Source organism: Sorex fumeus, unplaced genomic scaffold (genome assembly GCF_029834395.1).
Source record: "Sorex fumeus unplaced genomic scaffold, SorFum_2.1 ptg000010l, whole genome shotgun sequence".
In the NCBI taxonomy this organism is placed as follows: domain Eukaryota; kingdom Metazoa; phylum Chordata; class Mammalia; order Eulipotyphla; family Soricidae; genus Sorex; species Sorex fumeus.
The window spans coordinates 10495289-10513791 of record NW_026606067.1 but is presented as its reverse complement, the minus strand read 5'-3'; the positions used below and the strand labels follow the sequence as shown (position 1 = coordinate 10513791).

Sequence of the window (18503 nt, the reverse complement as noted above, 5' to 3'; positions counted from 1 at the left end):
TGGAAGAAAATGTTTGCTATAGAAAATGTTACAGCAAATACTAAAAAGTTACTATTCATTTTTTTAAGAAGTTACTATTTTCTGATCAAGAATAAAAATCAAATCTTAGATCCCTTTGGGGGTACCAACTTTTTTTTTGGGGCGGTCACACCTGGCGATGCACAGGGGTTACTCCTGGCTCTGCACTCAGGAGTTACTCCTGGCGGTGCTCAGGGGACCATATGGGATGCTGGGAATCGAACCCGGGTCTGCCGCATGCAAGGCAAACGCCCTACCCGCTGTGCTATCTCTCCAGCCCCTTGGGGGGACCAACTTTAATAGGGCTTTCCCCTCTCATTTTTCAAAGTTTTGCAGGTATAAGATCTTTTTTGCAACTTTTTTTTAATTTAAATTCAAATTCCGATTAAATTTGAGGATTTTTCCAGTTGAGAAACATCATTGAAAACAGTCAAGTGAAAAGGAATCCTTTTATTGTGTTCTCTTGTTGGATTTGACTTTCAGCTATTTTATAACTAGAAGTACATGTTTCTTGAGAGTAAAGTGCCTTTCCAGCCAGTAATCAAAAATTAGTGGCACGTCTTTTGGAACAACCGCTGGATTGATACATTCTCTCTACAAATCAAATTGTATTTTATATACCTTTTGCATTTCACATATGCAGACTTGGGAGTGGGGTGGGGCTTAGAGAAAGTTCAAGTATTCAGACTTTGCAAATCATAGATATACCTAATTCTTAAAGAAAGCATCATAAAGCGGGGCAGTGCTGGTAAACTTGGTAGTAGGTAGCAAGCTTTGCATGTTTGACATATTTGAGTCCCTGGCATGTACACGCATAAACACACACAGTAGTTTGAGGGTTTTTTAAATTGTTTTGTATATACTCTTGGTGGTGCTCAGGGGACCGTATGGAATGCTGAGAATCAAACCCGGGTCAGCCCTCATCAAGGCAAATGCCCTACCTGCTGTGCTATCCTTCCATCTCCCACTATCAAAACTTTTAACATACTTCACTGAGCTTATATACATTGTCTTGTCAATAATGTGCATCCACAATGTAAGGTTTGGTTGGTTTGGTCACACCCAGCGGTGCTCAGTGCTTATTCCTGGCTTTGTGTTCAGGGATCACTCCTGATGGGCTCAGGGGACTATATGTGGTTCTGGAGATCAAACCCAGGTCACATGCAAATACCTTACACACTGTACTGTTGGCCCTTCAAAGAATTTTTTGTAATCTGAATTCTTCACTTTTGAAAAAAATTATGAAGTTATTTGAAAATAAGTCTGCTAATATATTTGCTATGGAACACTGATAATGTAGTTACATATACTATTTTAATAACATTATAAACTACACACTTACCTCAATTCCGGGGGGGGGGGATTTATTGCAAGTCAGTAGAAGAATAAAAATGAGTTTTACTACAAAATGTGATCACTGAAAATTATTTTCAATCAGGATGAATTTTGGAAGTACAACCAAAATATACAAAACATACCTGAGTTTAAAGAAATTATCTTTGTTACCATTTAGTTTGGCATTGCCAGACATTCATTTTATTAATAAAATATTTTAAAATAATTTTAAATTTATGTATTTTAGCAGAAGTTAAAATCCTGAATAAAATAAAAGAATAATGTGGCTATATTTATGCTGTTTTAATTGATATTTGGATTGGTAAGGGTAATAAATGAAATTAAATCCCTGCTATTTTACACATCATTACAACACAAATCTTGAAACTTCCGCTTAAATTACTTGTTAAGCTATTTTTACAATACAAACTGTTTAGCATCCATAAATAGCCATGTTTAAACTGTAAATATAGGGGCTGGAGAGATCATACAGTGGGTAAAGTGGTTGTCTGGCATGCAGCTGACCTGGGTTTAATCTCCAGCACCCCTAGAGCACCACCTTGAGTACAGAGCCTGGAATAAGACCTGAGCACCAAAATAAATATGATACAAAAGGACAGTAAGAAAAACTTCTTGTCCTAATTAGGCACTATATGTAATTGGTGGTGATGAAATATTGGTAATGCAAGTGAATTGTACTTCAACTTTTCAAAACTACCAGGTTTTTTTTTTCACTTTTTCAAGCTGAATCACTGTAATTAGATTTACAAGGTTCTTTATTATTGTTTCATGTGTACAATGCTCCAATACCAATCCCTTCACTAATGTCCACTTCCCTCCACCAATGTTACCCAGTTTCCCTCCCAACCCTCAAGATAGCCAGTTTCTGATAATGAAAAACTCCCCAAAGGCATGAGATGTGTGAATCATCTTTTCAAAAAAACTGGTTAGGATTAAGGTATTATAATCTAGTTCTAAACTGTCAATTTGCTTGACATACAGTCTTTGATTTCCATAACTGACCACTTGGCAAACATTTAAATCATACAGAATAATAATAATAATTCATCTTCGTATGCAAAGAGCCTTAAAGTAAAAAAAAAAAAATGAACCTTCTAACTGCCTTAAAATATGGTGAACTCAAATACAGGCATACTACTTTCCATAGGGTGTGTACACTAAGCAATGCCTTAATAGCGTTTCTGAAATCGAGAACTCAAAAGGGTTTTTCAAAATTTTCACTTTTACACAATAATGAAAATTTAACTTCAGTTTTAAAGCCAAATTGTATGTGACTAATTTAAATATCTATTAACAAAATAACCTTGGTACACTGATTTGTTACATATACTTGACTGTTAACATCTAATGTCTTGTGGTAGTTTGAAGGTTTTTTAAATTGTTTTGTACAGCAAATTATATAAGAAGCTGGACTTTGATATAATGGCCTCCAGGACCAAGTTGTATATTTAAATACTTGAATGAAAAAATTCAGTTTTACAGTTCCAAAAATGATTGATATTTAGGGGAATTTTTCAAGACACAGTAAATACTTTGTTTCAAGTCTACAAGTATTGAAAGCTGTGAAGTTGTAAAACATTGATTTGTTGCAATAATAGATATCCAGGCCAATGATTTGTCCAATTACATTCATATTTTACAGTCACTTTGCCTTTCAAAGCAGGAATATTTTATAAAACTGAAAAATTTTTAAATTGTCAAGCTGGTGCTTTAAAAGTATGTAAAGTTTAATGTCTAATAAATTCATTTCTAAGGAAGGGCCCTAAATTGCAGGATGGGGTTTCCTAGGTTTGTCCATAAACTCACTGGTTGTTGAGTCTTCCAAGTTTTAATACCTAACTGTAATTTTGTCTCTTTGGATAGAAAAAGAATGAGACACTTATGTATTGAAAATTTTGCTTCATTTGAAAGCATTCACCAATGCTGTGAGATCTGGACTTTCCTAATGTTGCAGAATCCCATTCTGAACTGATCAACCATGTCACCGTGGAGTGCAGCTGGACAATGAGCTTTCTGCTCAGCTGTATTATTGTAGAAACTGATAGATGGACAAATAAACTCTATGCACATCAAATGACTGCCTTTCCTTAAAATTATAAATTTATGTTTATAACATGCCTAATAAAATCTTAGTAATCTGTTACAATGTTTGGATAAGATCAAACAGGTCTGGTAATTTAACATTGGCTTTATAATGCTTCTAATTGTATATAACTAGTATGTGTTTACAATAGCTGGATGGTAATTTTCTCCAGTGAAATTCAATTATGGGATCAAAATAAGGGGAGTTAATTTTGTACACATCTATAATGATTCTTAAAACAGGATTCTTTTGTGAAGAAATCTACCTGACGTTACCTTTGGCAAAAGTTAATGCCCAAAATTGGCTTTGTAAATAAAACCATTTGTTTCTCTGTGAATTCGCAGAATCCTTTTCTCTCAGAGTTTTCTGAAACTGCTAAGATCTGATCATTGAACATTTGGTTGGTTATTAAATCAGTATTATAAAATTCATTAAGTTAAGGATGATGGCATAAACCAATGCATGGACCAAGATTGCAATAGCATTTCTTCATAGGTGAAAACTTGACAAAAATAATGCTCAAGAAATATATTTCCCAAACGGTATTTCTCATAATAGTTAACAAAATCCCATTTTCCTCAACAGTTATTTTTGTTTTATACTGTTTCTGTATTTTTGCCTCAGCTAGTGGTGCTCGGCGGGCCCCAGGCAGAGCTGGGGATCCCTACAGTTCCTGGGACAGAAGTGACGCATGTTTACTCCACAAGTGTCTTGGGGACAGTGCAACCTCCCATCTAGTCTTTGATTTTTTGCTTGTATTTGGGCCACGCCAGTGTATGGGCATACCAGGTGCTCAAGGGTTACTCCTGGCTCTGCTTGTATCTGGGCATATCAGGTGCTCAGGGGGTTTTGCTTGTATTGGGGCATGCCAGGTGCTCAGGGTTTTTGCTTGTATTTGGGCATACCAGGTGCTCAGGGGTTACTCCTGGCTCTGATCCTGGATCACTCCTGTCAAACTTGGGAGAACATACGGAGTGCCAGGGATTGAACCTAGGCTGGCCTTGTGCAAAGCAAATGCTCTCCCCACTGTACTCTCTCTCCTGGGCCCTACACTCCCACCTATTGCCCAGATCCCCTACTGGAACACATCCAAAAGCCTGGCAACAGTCTGGAGGGCAGAACACTTGTAATACAGCTCAAGAATAATCCACAACAGTTTTCAAAGCTCATTCCCATCACGGGTGCTGAAGACTTCCTCTTTTTAGTTTCTACGCAGAGGTACGTTACTGGAACCACTAAATCATTTAAAGTTTGGTCTCAAAAAGTCCCATTTCATCCTACAAATTTCTCTGGGGGCCACACCCAACATTGCTCAGAGATCACTCCTGGCGGTTCTCAGAAGACCATATGGGAAACTCTTCGCTCAGCAGTGACCTCTGGTGGTGCTTAAGGAGCAACATACAGTGCTCAGAATTAAATCAGATCCAGCCACATGTAAAGCAAGTGCCTTACCTCCTATAGTCTATAGTCCCTAAGTTTATTTTTATTTGGTGTTGGGGGTTTAGGCAGGGGTGGGAGGGCAAGAAGGACAATACAGAGTGTAGAGGCTACTCCTGATTACTCAGGAGTCACAGCTGGTGGACCATAGGTGGTTATTACTGCGGATGAAAGTTTTGCTGCGTACAAGGCAAGTGCCTTACCTCTTGCATCATCCCTCCAGCCCTCTTTAAAGAGAGCATCAGTTTTGATCAATGAAAGTTATAAAAGCTAAGGAATTAACTGCTGAATATCATATGGAATAAAGAATTCCTAATGTTCACCATCTAGCTCTTGGTTAATATTAAGTACATTTGTGTTGTGTGTGTGTGTGTGTGTGTGACACCCAACAATGCTCAGGGGTCACTCCTGGCCCAACGCTCAGCCATCACTTTCGGTGGTACTCAGGAATCTATATGGAATGTTGGGGATGGAACCTCGGTTCCCGCTAAACCATGACTCCAGCCCCAATACCCCCTCACTTCTTATCTAACCCCAGTCCTTGGGTTTTAAATATCATCCCTTTTTTTCAAGGATTGGCAAGAAGGAAGAGATGAGTATTCCATCGTGATTTATTGTTCATTATTTCTGTACCTCTCATGAGGGTTGTTCACATATTTAAAACATACTCAGACATCTGAGAAACATCATCAGCTATCTGAAAATGATGACAGGCGACAAGCAATGTTACGAGCACTGATATCATTGGGATTCTTTCCTCTTATTTTTCTTTAAATAACACTGATGAATCAGTGGGAGCAGTTTCCCTTCACTGTGAAGCCTGTGAGTGTCAGTTGCCCCTCCAATGAATGTCCCATTGACAAATATTCTTGGCACCTGTGGGTGAAATAAGGTAAGAGTTAGTCTCATCCTGGTATGAAAGGTACAGGACTAGTCAAACGGGAACAGACAGCTGGGGCACCAGGACTGAGCTCTGCCCACATTACCTCTGGGACTCTCTACAACAGGAGACTCAGATACTGTTTTCAGCCCTGTTTTGGTGGAAACGAAGGCACAGGTGCTTGCCCACACAATGATACCAAACAACAGAGCTGGCACTGAAGCGCGGGACAATCTGGTTCTCAAGCCCTTCCTCCTTGGGAATGGGACAGGAGAAATGGCATCTCCGAGATTCCTGTGCAAGGTGGCTCTGACTTCAAGCAGTTTGCTTAAGGTGGGAAGCAACCAAGCACAAATTAAGGAGATGGCAGCCCTGTGTTTTACATCCATACAATGCAAAAATTCCTACAATTTCAAACATTAAAAGTACGGGACCCAAAAGTACTCCCTTTAGCCCTGGAACTAAAGATTGCAACTATCCTAATTGTCCAGGATAAATAATACTTTTATCTTGCAAAGACTTCCAAGTAACTCATAGTCACATACACAAACCCTAATGTGAGTGTGTCTCTCCCACCTCTGGAAATGAAGTGTGAAGGGACAGCAGAGAGAACACTCACCGTCTTGGCACCTGTCATTCTGTAGAGAACATCCTGAAATTGGTTTCCATACTCCACCATGTCCAATTCCACCACTTTGCAGTGAACATTTATGTCATGAAAGAGTTTTTTTGCCATTGTGCAGTAAGCACAAGATGTTTTTGAGAAAATCACCACACAGTTATTAGAAATTGTTTCCTGAAGTAAAAGAGGAATAAAGAAAAAGCACCAATTTCATTCTAGATGTGACCTCCCAGAAAGAAATTTTCCTGGGCTGGAAAGGGGAACTGATGTCTCACTATCCGCATGCAAACTAGGTCTCTGGCATTTATTTTCTCATCTGGGGATTGAGGATCAACTTTGTTTCAAAGGACTGTGACCAGGAAAAAAATCAGGATGTCCCCAATGGAAAGTAGCATGTCATTCACAGGAATGGTGACCAGGTCACATGCAGCCAACACCTAGCTGCATGGCACACAATTCTCAATTCTCTGTGTCTTCTGGTGCTGTTGCTTTTCCTTCTCTCATGCGGGTGATGGAACCCAAGGCTCAGGCACAAGGCCCCCCGCTCTCAGCTGCTGAGGCACTTCTCCGTCCTCAGACATGTTTCCCAGATCATTTCATCCAGAGGTTTCCAATCGGACCAGTGCTGGTCCCCAAAAATAACCTGCCACACCCTGAACAAGTGAGCACTGCTGACATAACTGAAATAACACTGTTTCCAACCCCCTCTCGCAGGTGAGAGCCAGCTGATGGCTTCTGACGTGAGGAGTGGGGGGTTCAGTTCACCTCTCAGCAGCACAGTCAAGCCACGGAGGCCCTGAGTGGGAAATAACTCACTCATGGGCCTCAGCTAGAAAGAGGTCCAGCTGCGACTGGAACCCAAGCAAGTCTGGTTCCACAGTCCAGCTCCTTTATCTCTGTTATGCTGCTTCTCAAAAATGTGGGAGATGGACAGAATTAACTCTAACTTCCCATCTGTTTTACTTCCTTCTGTTTTTTGTTTTTCTTTTTGTCTCGGCACATACCCCCTACAGCTCCCATTTAGGCAATGTAATTAGCAATTAAAAAATTGTAAATAACAAAGACTGGGACATTCAGTGGTGATGGCTCGTATGATTTCTTTAAAAATGTAAGGATCTAGGGTCAGTGAAATAGCATATGGGGCTGGCTACCATGACCTGGAGTACACAGTGATCCCTGAGCATCAGCCAAGAACTCAGCCCTGAACGCTGCCAGGAGTGGCCCAAAACAAAAAATAAAAAAATGCAAAGCTTTCACTGACCAGTATAAAGTGTTTACCCCCACAATCTGCAGTCATCCCTGTGTATCTTGTTTTAGTTTGGGGGTCGTACCCAGTTGCTACTCAAAGCTTACTCCTGGCTCTCTGCTCAGTTGCTAAGGGATTACTCCTGGCAGTGCCAGGGAATCTGATGTCAGTCACACACTGTCTTAAGGCCAGTGCCTTAAAGTCCTGTCCTGCCTCTACAACCTCCTGAGAGGTTAGGACAGAGTTCTCATGGGTTCAGGGGGTGGCAAGGGGCAGGAACGTGCACTCTGCATGTGGGAGCTGCATTCCTGTACCACATGGTGGAACTCACCCCTGAGCACCTCTCTGTGGAGATCCCAGCCCAAACACAATCTGTCAATGTTAAGAGTTCTTACATTGGTGGTCCTGAAGAAGCTTCTTTCCAAAATGCTGCCTCTGGGGCCGGAGCAATAGTACAGCAGGTAGGGTGTTTGCCTCGCATGCAGCTGACCTGGGTTCAATCCCCAGCATCCCATATGGTCCCAAAGCATCTAATTCCTGAGTGCAGGGCCAGGAATGATCCCTGTGCATCACTGGGTGTGACCCAAAAAGCAAAAAAAAAAGCAAAAATGTTGCCTCAGGGTCAGAGCATAGCACAGCCAGGAGGGCACTTGCCATGCACGCAGCCAACCTGGGTTCAATCCCCAGCATTCACATGGTCCCCTGAGTACCACCAGAAGAGATGCCTGGGCACACAGCCACGGGTGCGCTCTGAGCACTGCCAGTGTCTTCCGAAAACATGAGGAAGAAATGATTGTCAGTCCCCAGCACTGATCCCCACCCCCAAGAAGGAATAAATGATAAATTGTTTGTGTTTGGCAGTGCTCAGGGCTTACTCCTGGTTCTCCACTCGAGGGGGACTTCTGGCTCTGTGCTCAGAGGATGTTGTCTAGTGCCAGGGATTGAGCCAGGACTGGGCATGTGCAAGGCAAGCACCTTAACTCCTGGTGCCCTGGACTATTTTCCCATGTCACTCTCTTGGCTGCTGTCATTTTAATGCTAAATTTCATCTATCAAAATGATCTAGAGAGTGGAAGCTTCCTCAAAGGGCTGGAGCACAAGTCTGGCATTCACGATGACACTGCCTGAGACCCCTGGGGGGCACTCAAGGACCAACAGGGTGGCCCCGGGGGCCCTCAGCACAGCTGGGCCCGAGCCACTAAGCACTGCCTGAGCCTGCTTGGTGAAGTATTGCCAGGAGCAACTCTAGGGCACCCCTGCCCTGAGAATTGTTCAGGAGGCCTTTAAAACGTTAAACAGTGTGGAAATGGCTCAGTGGCAGAGCACCTGTCCTGCATAGGTGAAGCCCCAGGTTCAACTTCTGGTACTCCATGGTCCCCTGAGCAATCCCCAAGTACTGAGCTAAGAGAAGTGTCAAGAGAAATGCTGGTGTGGCCCCAAAACCCCAATAAGTAAACTGAATGAATCATCCTTTGAAAAAATAATAAAAGGATGCGGTCTATTTTGTCATGTAGATTATTTTACCGTCAGTTTAAAAAACTGTTATTAATTTAGTAATGTGCCAGAGTGATAGCACAGTAGGTTGCGCATTTGCCTTGCATGCGGCCAAGCTGGGTTTGATTCCTCCGCCCCTCTCGAAGAGCCCGGCAAGCTACCAAGAGTATCCCACCTGCTCGGCAAAGCCTGGCAAGCTCCCTGTGGCATATTCGATATGCCAAAAAAAGTAACAACAAGTCTCACAATGGAGATGTTACTGGTGCCCACTCGAGAAAATCAATGAACAACAGGAGGACAGTGCACAGTGGAATTTAGTAATCCATTTTCTCAACCTTGTCAGGTTGGAGAATGAAGGACCGTATTTACATGTTAAGACTCAGTTCTTTGTTCCACAGGGTTCTCCCCCGACATTCCTCACGTCACTCACTTGGATCTGAGTTACAGGGGCAACTGGTTTTCTCAAGGATGATGATGTGCTGCTCCCCATCCTAAAAGGAATTATGAAAGGAGGTGTGATTTAATAAATAACAGTCAACACATTTTAACACATCAAAAATGATGTCAATGAGATCAACTGGATAAAGCCCAAATATATATTCAAAACTTAGTAAAGAAAACGTTTTATTATTTATCAATGCTAGACAGCTGTTTATCTAGTATTTCTTATACTGAAACTAAAAGAGCCTATATGCTTCCCCAAACAGCCCCCTAACACCCTTAGCTATTTGATAAAACCACATTCACTGCACTTAAACGTTGGTAACTCTTATTTATGAATACCAAAAGTCAAATACTCTCCAATTAGTGGTGTCACCTGAACATTGTTTAAAACATAGATTTGGGGCTGGAGCAATAGCACAGCAGGTAGGGTGTTTGCCTTGCATGCAGCCAACCTGGGTTCAATTCCCAGCATCCCATATGGTCCCCCCTGCCCCCCAAGCACCGCCAGGAGTAATTCCTGAGTACAGAGTCAGGAGTAACCCCTTAGCATCTACAGGTGTGACCCAAAGAGCAAAAAAACAAAAACAAAAACAAAAAAAACCCAAAACCCATAGTTTCTATTTTGGGGGGTTAGGACGAAAGTAAGGAGGTCACACCCAGTGGCATTCACGAGCCAAGTCTGGTAGCACTTGGGAGTTCAGGCCCAGTGATAAGATGCAAACCACTGTTGTGGCCACTGCCAAATGCCAGTGCTTTATCCTTTGTAACCTTTGTATAATCCCTCTGCTCTGATAGCTTCTGCTTTTTTATTAAAAGCATGCCAAAATTCCATGAACACACAGTAAAATAGAGAATCCGCAAAGATTCCAAGATTTTTGGGAAATAAAGCTATTTCTGAGATCTCCAAGCCTGCTCAGATTGGGGCTGAGCATCCTCCACCCAGATCCTTCATCTTCCAGTAGGCAGGGGTGGCACCCACCACCAACTCCCCGCCCCTCCCCTCCGGCGCCATGTAATCCCATCAATGCCCATCAATGGCTAAAACGCAGAGACTATAAAATCCAGCTCATTCTTACTTTGGACAACCTGGCAGGCTACCAAATGTAACCTGCCCACACGGCAGAGTCTGGCAAACTCTCCGTGGTGTTCCCAATATGCCAAATACCAGTAACAATGATGGGTCTCATTCTCCTAACCCTGAAAGAGCCTTGAATATGGCACTTTTTAAAATCTCAGGGCTAGGGCGAAGGAGACGTTACTGGTGCCTGCTCGAGGCAATCGACGAACAACAGGATGATCATGATCATGATCATGATCGAAAGCTATTTCAAGAGGTAGAGCAACAGTATGGTGGGTAGGGCACTTGCCTTGCATTCGGCTGACCAGGGTTCAATCCCTTCCACCCCATATGGTCTCCCAAACTCACCAGGAGTGATCCCTGAGCACAGAGCCAAGAGTAAGCCCTGATCATTGATGAGTGTGCCCCCCCACCAAAAAAATGTATTTTAAGTATAACAATGGGATGGAGCAATAGCACAGTGGTAGGGCGTTTGCCCTGCACACAGTCAGCCCGGCCAAGTCGAGTTCGATTCCTCCGCCCCTCTCGGAGAGCCCAGCAAGCTACCGAGAGTATCTCATCCGCACAGCAAAGCCTGGCAAGCTACCCGTGACATATTCAATATGCCAAACACAGTAAGTCTCAAAATGGAGACATTACTGGGCCCGCTCGAGCATAACAATCAATGATTCCAAGTTTCCCAATCTATAAAGTAGGTACTATAAAAACTCCCACCTAAAAGGGCCAGGCGAAGGCAAATAAATCAAAATACAAAAAGCAGGGCCAGAGAACTAGTACAGAGGTGAGAGTGCTTGTCTTGCATGTACTTGACCCCAGTTCATACCCCAGGACCTCATATGCTCCCCCAAACACCACTAGGGGTAACCTCCATCACAGATCCAAGAGTAGCCACAGCAACACTGGAGGAATCCCCCACACCCGCAAATGAAACATAAAAATCAGAATCATGCCTTGAACACAGTAAATGTTCAATGCTGCTGGCATCACTACCATTATTTCCTGATTCACTCCATTTTGTTTATCTAAAACCTAGCTGTGAACTGGCAAAAGAATGCATTTGTTTTATCAGAAAAATACTCACCAAAAATAAGCCAGTGTAAGTGCATCAAATCTCTCTGCCTACCCCACTGGACTGGGGGGAAAATGGACACAAAGCAAGCAAACCATCAGGATGAAATTACACATTTTGCCAAAATGACTACAATTTTCAGAAGAAAATAATATGTATATCTAAGGATTAAAAGAGTGAAATTAAAAATTCATTATTCAAATAATTTAAAGACATTCCAAGCATTTCAGATGTTCCTATAATTTTGTTGCAGAAATAGGTCAAAGCAAGGTCCAGGTTGAAACCCTGGCATCATGTGGTACCCAGAGTATCACATGAAACTCCCCCCAAAAAACCTGAGCTGGGAATTACCCTGATTTGTTTGTGATCCCAAACAAACAGAAATTCTTCCCCCTCAAAATCAACACTTTATGAATTAAGAATTAAAGGTGGGGGGCTGGAGCAATAGCATGGCGGGTAGTGCGTTTGCCTTGCACGAGGCCGACCCGGGTTCGATTCCCAGCGTCCCATCTGGTCCCCTGAGCAACGCCAGGAATAATTCCTGAGTGCAGAGCCAGGAGTAACCCCTGAGCATCGCTGGGTGTGACCCAAAAAGAAAAAAAAATTAAAGGTGAGTAAAATTAATATATCATTAAAACAAAACCAAGTTATTATTTTGTTATTTTTTTTTCCCAAGGCACCATCAGAACTACTGGATAGCAGGAAATTTCAGTATTTTTAAAAAGATCACCTTCCATGGCTTGTAGGTGATTACCCTAGGGTGATAAGCATCTGTCCCCTTGATCTCAGACAGCACACAAGGTAGGACTAAGAAAACAGAACAAACAGATCTTCAGTATTAACAAGAATTAGAGACAAAATTTATCTATATGTGGGACTAGAGCGGTACTACAGCAGGTAGGGCACTTGCCTTGCATGCTGTGGAACCCGGTTCCATCCCAGTGACCCTATATGGCCCATCACCCCATTAGATGTGATCCTGAGCACAGAACCATGAGTAAACCCTGAGTACCACCAGGTATGGCCGGGAAAACATAAAACAGACACAACTATTACTAGAGAACATGCGATATCCCCATCCTCAAGGTGTATAATCCATTACTCTACTCTTTCTTAAAGATAAGCAAAGAAACCATTAGAACAACAAACAACACAACAACAACAAAAAGTCTGTCTATGCTGGCTAGGAGCATTCAGCTAGATGCTGTTGTCAATTTGAGGGGCAAGGCACAGCTTGGGGGGGGGGGGGGTGGCGGGAGAAGCAAGCAAAGTTCCTAGAACCTCAACCAGAAAAAGTTAAGTCAAGGCTGATCCAAACCAAAGCAGAAGTTCAGGGAGAACTGCAACACTCTTTCTGAGCCACAGAGAGAATTCCACGGACTATGCACATGCTTTGCATGTAAGAGGGCTGGGTTGCACCGCTGCACCTCATGGCCCTGGGAGCACAGAAATGGGAGCAGCCAACTCCAAAAAGAAAAAGAAACCTTTTACTCCATGGCTTGGAGGCCAGCCACACAGGCTAGGGGAAAAGGCAGCTCAGATAGAGAAGGGAGCACCAAATAAAGGGTGTTGGGAGGATCCTCCAGGGTGGGAGAAGCATGCTGAAAGTAGACTATAGACCAAACATACATGACTGCCACTCAATGCCTCTTTTGCAAACCCCAGCACCCAAAAGGAGAGAGAGCACAAATGGGAATGCCCTGCCACAGAGGGGGGGGGGGGGGGCGGGGGGAGGGGGAGTGGATACTGGGATCTGTGGTGGTGGAAAATGGGCACTGGTGGAGGGATGGGTACTTGATCATTGTTTAATTGAAACCCAAGCACAAAAATTTGTAAATCTACAACTGTACCTCATGGCGTTTCACTAATAAAAATTTAAAAGAGAAAAAGAAACCTTGTCATCTCAAACCCAGCACTTCAGCATCATTTGCAATAACTGTAAATTGCCTATTACTACATTTAAACCGGTAAGTATTTCAATTTAGGACTTACTTGCTATTGAAACAGGAGTCCTAGTAGGAGTTTCATAAGAGAATGCTTTCCTGGACAGCAAAAAAAGGTGAGAAGTGCCTTTTGAAAGATCACACTACCGCCTTCCACCACCCTGGAGACGGGAGCAGGTAAGGTCTGGCAGGAGGCTGACCCGGTTCGATCTTCAGCATCCCATATGGTTTCTCTGAGCCCTTCCAGAAGAGACTCCTGAGTGCTGAGTCAGGTGTAAGCCCTGAGCACCGCCAGGTATGTACCAAAAAACAAAATCACCTCCTTCCTAGCCAAATGTAATAAAAAGTTGGGAGACAGGAGAGAAAACAGAACCGGGTGGGGCCCAGGGCAAGGGCTGGGGGGGGGGGGGGGGTTCCTGCACTGAAGAGCCCTTGGGGAACCAATCACAAAGAAACTCACGGAGAGGCCCGATCCCTCAGCACTGCTTGGGAAGTCCCCAAAACAAATGCATGAAAATGAAATTTAATAAACTTTGAGGAAGGCACCTTTCTCCCTCCCTCAATTCTGGAGGAGCTTGATAAAACTTAGCGCCTACCAAAGAACGAAAAAGAAAGACCAGCTATTAAGAAATGAAGAGGTTCGTGCCACACATCCCAAGCGGGGGTACCCATCACTGGACAAACACTGAAGGGGCCTCCAGGGGCTGGTCGCACTGTTGCGCCACCAGCCAGAGGCTTCCCCAGAGGACCGAGTTCGGTTGGGGGGGTGGGGGGGCAGGAGAGAGTCCCCGGGGACAGGTGCACATCCCTGTACTGCACAGGGTCCCCCGAGCTCCGTCACTGCGATCCCTGAGCACAGAGCCAGAGGAAAGCCCTGAGCACAACCACGTGTGCCTCAGTAACCAACCCCCCAAAGCTGCGAATTCCTAAAAATCTCGCCAAATCTCTCGGTTTGCCCATCCGGGGACCCCCGCCGGCCGGCCCGGGCTGGACGCTGGGATGTGAGCCGGAAGCACCACGGCCCGCGGGGCTCCCCAAAAGCGCCCGCAGACGTCGGGACAACACTCGCCTCGGGCTGGCCGGCGCGACCCTCAAAACTTCGGCCACTGGGAGGCGGGGGGGAAGGGGGGGTTCCCCTTCAGCGGCAGCGGCGCGGTGGTCGGGGCAGGGCGCGGGACCAAACCGAGACTTTCAGATCCACCGCGAGCGACCGTTTAGTGTCAGCATGCCCCGTGCAAGCCTGGGGGTACAGTTATTCTGTTCATGTGCGACCCCCGTGTGCCGGGCTTCTCTGGTCTTGGATCTAGAAACCTTTGGGGTGGGGGAGGGGCGTGCAGCTACGGATCCAAGAGAACACCACTCAAATGTTTACTGAGTGTCTCCAGACACTTCCCTCGACACAACCGCTCAGGGCACTCTTGCCCTCCCCCCACCCCACCCTCCTCCGCCTCTCCGGGGTCTCGGCCGCCCTCGGAGGGGCCCACGCGGCGCCGGCGGGTCAGCGCTGGTCCCCAGTGCACCGCGAGGCCCGGGTTCCGAGCCCGTCCGCATCACACGCCGCCTACCTGGGGGTCGCAATTCTTGCAGCCCCGCCGAGCCAAACCGCAGAGCCTCTCCAGCTCCGGACCAGACGCGTCGCTCCCAGCGTCGCGCGGCTGCAGTACATGGTCGGTGCCCCTGGCCGGGGCGAGCTCTGCTGCCCGCGACAGCGACCCGGGAAGCCAGCCAGCCTCGCCGCAGGCCGCGCCCCCACGCAGGCCCCGCCCCCGAGCAACAGGCCCCGCCCCCGGGGCTGCCCGCGCCGCCGCCTGCCTGCCAGGCGCCGCGGCCGCGCGGGTCTTCCCTCCGCCCGTGACCTCGCGCGCTGTTCCCGCGGCCCACGTGGCTGCCAGGTCTCCGCCCCGACCTCACCTGAGCTGCTGGTGGGCACCTCCAAGCCCTGCACCTGTTTCCCCTCGGCCTAGGGACGCTCTTAAAACGCAACGGGGCGACGGAGCAGTGTGGGAGAGAGGTGACCAAGTTTCTAGAGTCCGGGAAGCCGACTGATGACTCTCGGAAGCCCAGGTCCGAGCTCCTGGGTTGTTTCCTGGAGGCACATAGCATCGTCACAAATTCCTGCCGGACAGGTCTCTGTGTTGATGAAAATAAGCCTCGCGACCTCATCTTCAGATTAATTAGGCCAGCTGCAGGGCGTTTTCCTGGCCCGCAGTTGACCCGGGTTCGTTCCTCCGGATGCCATCTGGTCCCCAGAGCACCAACAGGAGTAATTCCTGAGCACCCGCAGGTGTGGCCCAGAAAAGACAAATTAAGGGCATTGATGAAAAGTTCCTTTAAGTGATAGGAATATTAGGCTTTGTGTTCAGAATTTTTACAAGTAGTTAGAGCACTTATTCCAAAGCAAAGAATGTGTTTTCAAAAAAAAGTAAGGAAGGAAATGAGAAAAAAGAAGTGATCGTCCCTATTCTACGACTTTGAAAACAAATGAGTGCGGCTAATGGCTACATTGTCGGGGGTGCCCCTCAGTAATGAAAAACTAACATCCCATAGTGCAGAGCTGTATAAAATGAGGTGGGCGAGGCTGTATTTTGCTTACTGAGCACACTTACATCTATTTAAGGTCAAGCTCAAACTGAAGTAGGCACAATAGTTCAGTGGGGATAGCGTTTGTCTTGTATGCTGCCAACGCGGATTTGAGCCCTAACACTACTTGTGGTCCCCAGCCTTGAATACCTCCGGGTGTGGCCAAAAAACAAAAGAAACAAAAAAAAAATCTAAATGAATAGGTTGGACCTTTCTGGGCTTTCTTGTTTAAATATCTCAATTTGAGATCAATATTACCAGGTTACAGAATTTAAAATGCTATTTGTAACAGTCCTTTTCTGCCAATCAAGTAAGTGTTTCATTGTTTTATAAAAGAGCAAAAGTTGAAAAAATAAATACTCCAGAGGAGGTCAATTTATTCTTTATAAATCCAAAATGAACTTTTAAAATTAAAACGGGGGGGGGAGGCTGTTGCTTTGTTTTTAATCTTAAAAAAAGCAATTTAGGAAATGTATGGTCATATTTGTTTTGAAGAAGGACTTAATCTTATTTACATAAAAATGTAGCTTTTTACAGAGTTCACTGGTGGTGGTGGAGTACAATACTTTGGCTTACAATACTTTGAACATTTTTTAACATTTTAAATGTTTCTAAAAAACAAAACATTTTTCTTTTATTTTTTATAATTTATTTATTGAATCACCATGAAAGCAGTTACAAGCTTATGGATCTAAGTCTCTGTCATACGGTGAAACACCCATACCTTCACCAGTGCCCACCCCCAATAACCCCAGTATACCCCCATCCCACACCCTCTCCTACCTATGGGGCAGATGATTTCCACATTACTCTCTCTACTTTGATCACATTCAGTATTTTGATACCAGACCCACCATTATTATTCGAGATTTTACCCCAACACTTAGATCTGCTGAAAAGGCAACAGTAGACAATTTGTTTTCTATTGTTGATTATGAATAACATATGATGTCACGTGGCTGCAGTCGTGGCCGCGCAATTTTGAAATTCCGAAATTTTAAGACTTAAATCTGGAGGGATTTCTGCCAAAACCTTCTAGGTTCCGAGATTTGTTCCTGAGCCTCTGGGATCATGGCCGTTAAGCAACTTGAGCAGGAGCCAGAAAGACCGTTCATGGGCGGCGACTCGGGGTCTCGTTAGGACCGGGAGGAAAAGGCCGGCTCCACCCCCATCCCATGAGGCCCCGCTTTTCTCATCACTGAGGGCCCAAACCTGACTGTCCAGTGGCCTCTGGAGGATGGTAGCCACCGAGCCACCTAGGGGTAACAGGCAGAGGGACAACATCCTTTCCCCCCTGGGTTGGCTCAGCGACAGTAACCTACTGCAGGGTCCGGACATATTTCTGCCAAAAGCCACTGGGTTCTGAGATTTGTTTCTGAGTCTTTTGGATCATGGCCGTTAAGCAGCTTGATCAGGAGCCATAGAGGCCGTTCATGGGCAATGACTTTGGGTCTCATTGGGGTGGGGAGGAAAGGACTGACTCCACCCCCATCCTATGAGGCCCGCGTGTCTCGACATTGCGGGCCCAGACTGTCCAGTGGCCTCTGGAGGATGTCGGTCACCGGGCTACCAGGGGGAACAGGCCAAGGCATGAATCCTATTCCCACCTGGGTTGGCCCAGCACCCGTAACCCACTGCAGGGACCGGACGCATTTCTGCCAAAAGCCACTGGGTTTCAAGATTTGTTTCTGAGTCTCTAGGATCATGGCCGTTAAGCAGTTTGATCAGGAGCCAGAAAGGCCATGCCTCTAATTATATAGCTGAGCTGGAGGTGGTTTGTGGGTGTGCCTTCCACATACCTAACTTTTGGCCATTTACTTTCTTGGTTAACTTTGCCCCAAGTTTTTGGGGTTGGCTGCACCAGGAGTGATCTCTCAGCTCTGAGCCTAGAGTAAGCCTTGAGTACCATCGGGTGTGGCCAACTGAAAGAAAGAGGTGGGAGGGGGCAGGGGAGAACATTTTAAAGTGAAACAATTATGTCACAATTTTTGGTACAATATAGATAGCTAATATCAAACTCAAAATTCAGTGGACATATTTTTTGGAAGGATTTCAAAATGCAAGAATTTCAGGCAAAAGTGTTATGCCTAAATTAAGCGTATATACTAATAATTTTCAGCCATGTAGATGGATAAATGGTATAGAGTTAGGGCGCTTGTGATTGACCCAGGATCCCTGAAATCCCATGTGGTCTCCCAAGCACTGTCAGGAGTAATTTCTGAGTGTAGAGCAAGATGTAACTCCTGAGCATTG

General features: G+C 45.1%; 1 protein-coding gene across 3 annotated transcripts; it reads right to left on the bottom strand.

Moving 5' to 3' along the window:
- Positions 1-5493: 5493 nt before the first annotated feature.
- On the bottom strand, positions 5494-15391 carry GLRX2 (glutaredoxin 2). 3 transcript variants are annotated; one of them, XM_056110612.1, is made up of 4 exons: positions 15236-15391; positions 9567-9627; positions 6394-6570; positions 5494-5770 (listed from the first exon to the last, which is right to left on the bottom strand). In XM_056110612.1, exons 1-4 carry the CDS (start codon positions 15334-15336, stop codon positions 5636-5638), a joined length of 474 nt encoding a protein of 157 aa, XP_055966587.1. In that variant the 5' UTR covers positions 15337-15391; the 3' UTR covers positions 5494-5635. The 3 variants fall into 3 exon arrangements, with proteins under 3 accessions (XP_055966587.1, XP_055966590.1, XP_055966589.1); XM_056110615.1 differs by lacking the exon at positions 15236-15391 and adding an exon at positions 13720-13740; XM_056110614.1 differs by lacking the exons at positions 9567-9627; positions 15236-15391 and adding an exon at positions 8038-8214.
- Positions 15392-18503: the final 3112 nt, after the last annotated feature.